General features: G+C 35.9%; 1 protein-coding gene across 2 annotated transcripts in view; it reads left to right on the top strand.

Moving 5' to 3' along the window:
- The first annotated feature begins 832 nt into the window (after nt 1-832).
- Nucleotides 833-8,657, top strand: part of ELMOD2 (ELMO domain containing 2) — a 31,318-nt gene continuing 23,493 nt past the window's right edge. Inside the window, exons 1-4 of one of the 2 annotated variants that reach the window (XM_032592894.1) lie at nt 833-956; nt 2,085-2,236; nt 4,145-4,173; nt 7,992-8,072. In XM_032592894.1, coding sequence (XP_032448785.1) covers nt 8,061-8,072 — 12 coding nt within the window. In that variant the 5' untranslated portion in view covers nt 833-956; nt 2,085-2,236; nt 4,145-4,173; nt 7,992-8,060. The remainder of the gene's footprint in view (nt 957-2,084; nt 2,237-4,144; nt 4,174-7,991; nt 8,073-8,657) is intronic. The other variant, XM_030313023.2, reaches the window with a different exon arrangement.

Raw genomic sequence — 8,657 nt, 5'->3', positions numbered from 1 at the left:
TTGCTGCTTCAATTTGTGTTAACAAGGGGATGCAGGGACTATACAAATATCACTTGCGTAAAACATTCCTGGAGGTATAAACAAAAAACTGGCTGCTTTTGAGAAAAGGGGTTGAGGGATTAGGAGTTGTGGGTAGGTCGGGGTAAGTCATTTCTTAATGGAAGTTGTCCTTTGAACTTATATTCTACTCTCCCCTTGTCCTTTCTCCTCCGGCCACTCTGGCCTTCTTGCTATTCCTCAAATGTATGAAGTATGCTCCTGGCTCAGGGCCTTTGCACTTGCATTTCTAGTGCCTGGAATATTCCTCCTACAGAAACTCAGGTTTAGGACAAAGTTCAAATTCCTTTTCTCAACATACAGAGCTCTCCTTTTTTGCCATGCATTAGCCATGGGCAAGTCATTAAACGTAAATCCTGTTTCCTCTTCTATAAAGTAGGACTATTAATAATCTCTTCGCAAGATTAAGATTACACGTAGGTGAAAGCGCTTTTGTAATCTTGGTGCTCTGAAAGTTACCAAAAGTACGCTGTTTCTTCCGTGCTTGGAGTCTAGGGGTAGTACAGTTTCAATCAGCGGAAATGACCTGGGTTTTAAGGCGAGAAAAACCTCCAGAGCTGCACTTTGAGACCAACCTTTGGCGCCGGGTTAGCCTCCAGGTAGCCGTTGCCAGGGAAACCGTTGGGAGTCCGTAGAACAAGAGCACGCGCGCCTGCTATTCAGCGCTACCTCCTTTTAGCGTTAGCAATTGGTGGAGCTCGGGCCAATCGTAGTGGCCGGAGGGGCGGGGGCGGGCAGGGTCCCGAGAAAGGCGTTCTCGCGGCCTCGCTCCCCCACTTCCGGGTCGCGGTGCTTGCAGGGAGCGCTCCGCGGGTAGCGTCGTTTCCGTTGCCGGCTGTTTGCAGTTGGGGAAACCGAGGCAGCTCCAGCTTTCCCCCTAGTTCTTCCGCTCCTGTGAGGTGGCTGCTGTTTCTTTTCCTCTCGCCCCGTGCTGCTTCGGTGCGGCTGCGCTGAGGGCGCGCGGGCTAGTTGAGACCCTCGGTGTCCTAACGAAAACCGTGGGGCGTCCAGGCCGGCGGGGCTTTGTGCGAGCCGTACCTTCCCACTCGCGGCCAGCGCGCGACCTGGGCTCGGCCAGGCTCCGGAAGGGGGGGCTCCGCGCAGCCACTCCCCGAGGTCTGGGGAGCTCAGGCGCCTCGAAGCTTGTGTTCCCTGCGCTTGGCAGTTCTTGTTTCTTTTGTCCTATTGAGCGCGGACTAGATAGAGTCATTTTAGAGTAACAGTTCAGCCGATCTCTGATGATGGGCGCTGCTTCTGCACTGGCCTGCGGGGATTTCAAATTTGACAGCCCCCTCAGACCGTAGTCTAGAGATGATGTATCTAGGGAATGTTGAAGACAGGAAGGAGATAAGCGTTTTTATTTTAAAGTAACTCCTCACTTGTATTCCCCCCACCCCCGCTTCATTTAGAAGCTCAAGATTTTTCTAATGGCATAAAGATTCATTTCTGTTGAGGGTGTAGTTTGTTACTTTTCTTAGTGTTTCTGCCCTTCTCCTGTTGAATGGAAAATCAACAATTATTAGCCAGGGTGCGATCTACTTTGTGTTCAACTTATATACTTCAATTTGTAAGCCATATGTAGTGGGGTTTTTTTGCTGGAATCTCCTTGACTGTGGGACAGATGTAACTGGAATTATACATAGGGGTTAAAAGAACTCTTCCTTTTACAAACGATTCTGATATAAGGCATATTTGATATAATTGTTGCTAAGTTGGGCCCCATTTTCAAAGATGAGAACATAGGGAACTGAGAACTTGAATCTAAGTAAGTAGTTTGATTTTTACAGTTAATTCCTAAAAAGTGATAAATTGGCCATTTGACCATCCGTCATTTAATTGATCTAAATGGTATTTATTACTTCAGTCTTTGTTTTCTTACATGCCTAAATAACTGCTACAAAGTAGACCCAGTGGAAAAGCATGATAGGTATAACTTGGGATTTGATGAGTTGGATAAACTGTAATTTTTTTTCCTTTTTAAAATCTAATTCAAGGTCATTAAATCTGTCATATATTTCCTTCTCCAGGAAAAAAAAAATGTTTATTTCTTTGTGGGAGTTCTTCTATGGGCACTTTTTTCGATTTTGGATGAAATGGCTCTTACGGCAGATGACCGGAAAGTGTGAATTGCAGCGAATTTTTGATACCTATGTAGGTGCACAAAGGACACACAGGATAGGTAATGTTATTTGAAAAAGGGTGATTAAGTAACTCTGAGTGAATATTTTTTCTCGGTATTCATAGTGGCAGTTGCACTCATTGTGTATCCTGATCAAGAAACTTAGTTTTTAATCTTTGAAATCTAGCTTTGAATGATTTCTGCTCTAGAACTATATTATGATTTTATAGGAAAAGAAACATTATTATTTAATTCCACATCTGTGCAAAGAATGATCTTGGCTCGTGAAATTCATCAGTTATACCTTAGATTATAGTTGCAACCTGTTTTCCAGAGAAAAATTTCTGTATTTCTATGCCCTTTGAAATTTTTACTTAACTGGTGGGGAAGACTGGTGTCTGACTCTGGATCCACTTTTATATTCATCATCTTTCATCAGTCTTTTAGTGTCTTATGTAATTCATGAAAGAACAGTAACAGGTATCTAGTGATCCCTGATAGAGATTATTGCACTCAAAGTCTGCACTGTCCAGTGTTGTAGCCAGCAGCCACATGTGGTTATTGAGCACTCAAAATGTGATTAGTCTGAATTAAGATGTGCAGAAATATATAATATACACTGGGTTTCAAAGACTTTACATGAAAAAGGAATGTAGAAAAACCTCATTAATATATGTTGAAATGATAATGTTTTGGATATATTGGGTTAAAATATATAAAATTGTGTGTGTTTTATTCTAATGTGGCTACTAGAAAATTTTTAAAGTACACATGTGGCTCACATTTTGCCTTGCATTAGATTTCTGTTGAACAGTGGTGCTCTATTACCTTCTAAAATTCATCAGCTTTCAGTGGTTAATTGAAATTATTGCTTTAAATTAGAACACAGAGGAGTGAGAAATTTGGTTGAGGTCATCACTCTTTGACCAGAGTAAGGGAGATCAGGAATTGGTTACAGTTCATGTTCACTGTGTTAAAGGGAAAATCATGACTTAACCAAACCCTCCTTTGTGTTGAACAGCGTGCTTCAAGGAAGAAATTCACCCCTGTGAGATCTGGGGGGTGGGTGTTGGTATCCAAGACAACTTGGGAAGAATGAGAGATATAAGGAGGGAGTAAGCCTCAGGGCAGCTGGATGATTGAAGTTTAATTACTTCCCTAGTTTTTTCACAATTTTGTGGCTGACTTCAATTACTGCCTGCTCTTTTGATTTGCCCTTTTGGCTGCTCTAAGAAGAACAAAGTACTTCTTGATGAGAAATCTTAACAGTAGTGGTTTATGTTCTGTAGTATGGGGGAAGAACATGTTAAGGCATTAATTTGTAGCAAAACTATTTGTCTTGAATTTTTCAAATTGCTGAGAATAAAGAGACTGTTAGTACATGTACCAGAAAAAAAATGTTAAATAGTCTAGTAAAAATGGTCTGGTCATTCTTAAAATAAAAGACAAGAATGGAAAAGCTATTTTTTTATTTGTTAGAAGATAGTTAGCCAAATAATCTCTTATTTTTGCCCCTTCGTTGTTGTATGATTCACTTGCTAGTTCCTCAAATCTAAATGCCTACTCCATAAGGCTAACAAATGAAAAAAAAATGTAGTAGAGAGCACTTTCCTTATATAGTATTTAGATGAGTTCCTGGGACCCAAGCTATTGTGAGGCAGCCATGAATGAATTGCAGTGGTTAGTAGACACTTGGCAGTTTGCATAGAAACAGATGACCCTGGGGAAATTAGGACAGTCCCACCTCTTTGGCTCTGGTGTGTTGTGTTGGGTTGAGACTCTTGGAATCATATCTAGTTATCTATAAGGATAATTTTTAAAAATTTTTCCTGTGTTATTCATGTGGAAATTACATCTTCTAAACTATTAACTTATTGCTGGCTTGATATTTATACTGTTTTTTATAAAGTAATTCACAAACAGCATTTAAATGGTAACATTCTTTTTTTTTTTTTTTCTTTATTTCAGAAAATTCCTTGACCTACTCCAAGAATAAGGTAGGATTATCTCAAGCTGGTAATTTTAGAAAACTTTTTCTTTAAAATAATACCTCAGTTTTTGAATTAATTATTTTTTTATGTTCTACAAGTCTTTGCTGTAAAGAGTATTGCATGAAATTTCCCACTTTTTTAAAAGTAAATGTCTCACAGTTGTGAGATCGAGCCCCCTGTGGGGCTCCTCGTTGACCTGGACCCTACTTAAGATTCTCTCTCCCTCTCCCTCTGCCCCTCCCTTGCTCTCATACTCTCTCTTTCTTTCAAAAAGAGAGGTAATATTTTATTTTTGAAACATTTTCTTTATGTTGGTGTGCTACTTGTGCACAAAGAAGGTATTTGAATAATTTGTCTTTATCTGAGGTTTTGCTTGTTTATTTTGCCTCAAAACTTGATAGCCTTTGAAAAAGCAAGTTCTCAAGAGAAAAACCTCATAAACTGTGTTTTTGGGATAGATTCTTACGTGAGAGATAAAGCAAACGATTTTGGATAGTTATAAAAAACTGTATCATGTGTCTTTTGATCTAAAATAAGTCATACCTCATGCTATTCATTAGTTAGCTTCTGCTGTGTAACAAACTTATAAAATCTCAGGGGCATATATAATAATACATTGTTTATTTCTTGCTCATGGTCTGTGGGCCAACTGGAGAGGCTCTTCAAGTTGGTACCAAGTTCAGATCTGTTACAATTGTGTCATTATGAAACCCAGGTTGAAAATGCAGTAGATACCTGGAGAATGTTCTTCTTGCAGTAGGTCATTATTTGTCCAACCACACAGACATGTCTGTCATGTCTATTAACATCTTATTTGCTAAAGTAAGTTACATAGCCAAACCCAAATCAAGGAGTAGAGAAATACACTATGCTCGCTATAAAGCCATGGTAAACATGTGAGTATATAATTTAATTATAGGGGAGTGAAAAATTGGGACCAGTAATTCAATCTACTGCATGCTGTTCTCTTCTATAGTAGTTCACAGTTTTTTCTATATATGTATACATATACGTATATATGTATGTATATGTATTACTCGGTGTGACAAAGGTAGAGAATGGGTCATTTAGATCATTGTTTGAAATCCCGTAGGAGATCACAGCCAGCATTAACAACAAAAGGGATAGAATAGAATAGAATTAGAAAACATTGGTCATAATAAGGTTAAATGCTGTTTTATGAAATTTTAATATTCATTATCTGTGTGTGTGCATCTGTTTATATTTTAGATATCCATGTGTATGTTTGTACTTGGTCATGATGTACAATGTGGATAAAAAAGAGTCAAAAACTGTCGACTTACTGTTGTCTAGTGATATTGATATGAGTTACTAATTCATGCCAGAGAGTAAACGGACATTGTTGAATATTGCAAGCATATCAGTTATGTTCGGGAAAGTAACCTATAAAATAAGTGTTTTACTGATTAGTTACCATCTTTTTCTATTAATGGTCAAGGTAAGAAAAGCTCATGTACATGAATATATATTGGGGAACAAGAGTCTGGAGTCCTACTCTTTTATTCCAAATCCTAGAGAGATTAATATTCTTCGTCTTTTTTAATGAGAATGTAAGGATCTAAAAAGTTAATAAGTTGTTGGTTCTAAAAATTTATTTTTACCTTATACACCCATATGGTTCCTTCCATTAATTGAAACTTAGGATACAATTTCACAAAGTAACTGTCAAAAATTGTGGAAGAACCTCAAGAGGAATTCTGAAACTAGCTGCTCAGTGTCACCATGTGTAACTATTGTTACTATAACTGTAACAACAGTTTTGGTCACAGATTTTACTAATGGGATTTTATGTGTAGTAAAATTATGCCAAATTTATGTGGGACCATACATAAGATTTTACTTTTTAAGAACTCTAGTGCCTTGGCCGAATCTTTGACCAAAGATTTGAGCAGTGCCATATATTCAGCATTCCACCAGGGTCTTTGCAATATACAAAAGAAATAAAAACCAGTGTTGAATATACTTATGAATAGGCAATTTGTGAAATTATAGATAAATAGAGGATGAAGTGTTTGGGAACTTTAAGGTAGGGGTAATGAGTTAAAGAGCAGTACAATGTTTATTATTTTTTTATCTGATATACTGACTCTGAAAAGTCCTTTTGAAAAATAAACATTTGTGTTGTTACAGTTTTATTATTAAAAAGTATAGATTACTAATAGTGTTATGTAGGGCATACTAAAAAAAAGGATGGGTGGTGAACAAATGTAGTTACTGAATTATATTTCGTAGAAGCTTTGTTTTCTTGAAGTTTGAAATCTAAAATAAACTTGTCAATAAACAAATGGAGGAAGCCTCATCAATTTAAACATACCATTTCTGGTATGTATTGCATCTCACATATTTCCAATTACTTTGTAGAGTAAAATCAAATTCTGATTTTGTGATATTTCTACTAACCTGATCTACTTTTTTATGTACATGAGAAAAGTCTGGGTTCAAATCCTGATTTTATCACTTGCTAGTTGTTTGACTTTTGTGTAAGTTACTTATTTTCTCATTGTAAAAGGAGGTGTGAATGCCCAAGTGATTGTTTTAGGTTAGGAGATATTAATATGAAAGCAGTCTAAGAGAATGCCTAGTACACAATAAGTATCCAACAAATAGTAATTATTGGTAATATTAATGGGATTAAACCAATATACACTACAAGGTTTTGAGAACTTTAAAATATTCATGAAAGCTTCTTAGGTATTTAAATTCTCAACATTACTGATGATTGCTGTGAATAAAAGTGATTTTAATCTAAGGCCAGTTTCCTAAAGCAGTGATAGAATGGTCCTGTTGGGTTGTGAACTATTTCATAGTGGAAATTCTTTTCTTGACTATTAAAAATTGAGTCTCATTTGCTGGTATTTTAGGCTAAGGACTACTTATTAATTATATATTAAGATTTATTAAACTTTGGGATTTATAAATGAAAATGGAAACTTTATTAGAATTTGAGGAGTCTAATTCAGTATTCTGCTAAGAAGCATGGCTGCTGTGGAATGTATGGTAATGTTATAAAACTTCACTGTACTAATGCATATACAAGTATTTGAAATATTTGAAATTTAGGAAAAGAACACTTTGTCAGTCTAATAGTGTTTTTAACTGGCTGTGTTTGTTTCAATTGCAGCTGCTGTCTTAGCTTTTAAATAATAATAATAACATTCTAGCTGTGGAATAATAAATTAGTTTTATGGCATCAGTTTAGTCGCCTGTGGGTCATTGCTATAGTGATGTGTATTTGCATATTTTTTGGTCTCTAATTTTGCAAAAGCTAGACTTTAAGTACCCAACCTTTAAGTATATAACTACATAGGCATGGTGTTTCAAAAACGAGATGTTCACACACTGTATACAAACACAAATGTATGTATAATCTGCCCAAATTTGCTTGCATAGTGAAACTTACTGTTGATATTTGCTGCCTATGAATATGTGTTAATCATGTAATTTGTAATCTATCAAGGCAGGTATAATAAAAAAGACTATATTACTTTAATGTTCATTTAATGTTTTATAATAAAATCATATGTATAAGCATATATATCTTTTCTTACAAAATATATGATAAGTGATTCATATTTGTTGTTCTTATACTGTCACCCGCTTTTTCTTTAGTAAAAAGTAAATGATATTGGGAAAATAGTCTTTGGGTGCTTACATGGTTTGAGGTTAAAAAAGAAAATTTTAGAATTGCTGACCTCAGAAATTCTCTGAGTACTATATATTCCAGTATGGAATATACCTTCAAAATGGTGGGGTACATAAGAACTAGAAAACATTGTAATGTTTTATATTTATCCTCCATCCAGGCTGCTATTTTGTTTTTGATGGGGAAGCAGACCTACCAAAAAGGTAGAGAATAAGCCAGGGATTGACAGATGGATAAAAAAGTAAGACCCAATTAACTGAATATTGTTTCAAGAAATATACTCTAAACATAAAGACACAAACAAATAGAAAACAAAAGGATACACCATGCAAACAAGCATAAAAAAGCTGTTGTGTCTTTGTTTCAGAAAATATAAACTTGGAATATTACCAGTGACTAAATACTTTTTTGTATTGATAAAAGGGTTAATTTATCAAGAAATACAACATATTAAGTGTATGCACTTATTAACAAAGCTGCCAAATACTTGAAGAAAAATCGACTCAAAGGGAGAAGTAGATGAATCAACAATTGTAGCTGGAAATACCTCTCAATACTTGATGGTACAAAAAGACAAAAAAAAAATCAGAAGGGATACTTACCATTTGAACAATACTTTTAACCATCTTGATCTAAATGACATTTATAGTCAACAAATGCAAATGCAAAATGCACATTCTCAAGTACACATGGAATATTTATATAGACACATCAATATGTGAGTCTTTAAGTCTCAATAAGTTTCAAAGGTTTGAACTTATACAGAGTATGTTTTCTGTCTCCCATAGTACTAACTTAGAAGTAAGAAAAATATGACATCTAGAAA

Source organism: Lynx canadensis, chromosome B1 (genome assembly GCF_007474595.2).
Source record: "Lynx canadensis isolate LIC74 chromosome B1, mLynCan4.pri.v2, whole genome shotgun sequence".
NCBI classification, from domain to species: Eukaryota; Metazoa; Chordata; class Mammalia; order Carnivora; family Felidae; genus Lynx; species Lynx canadensis.
The sequence above is the reverse complement of the archived record's forward strand: the minus strand, read 5'-3'. Positions and strand labels throughout refer to the sequence as shown.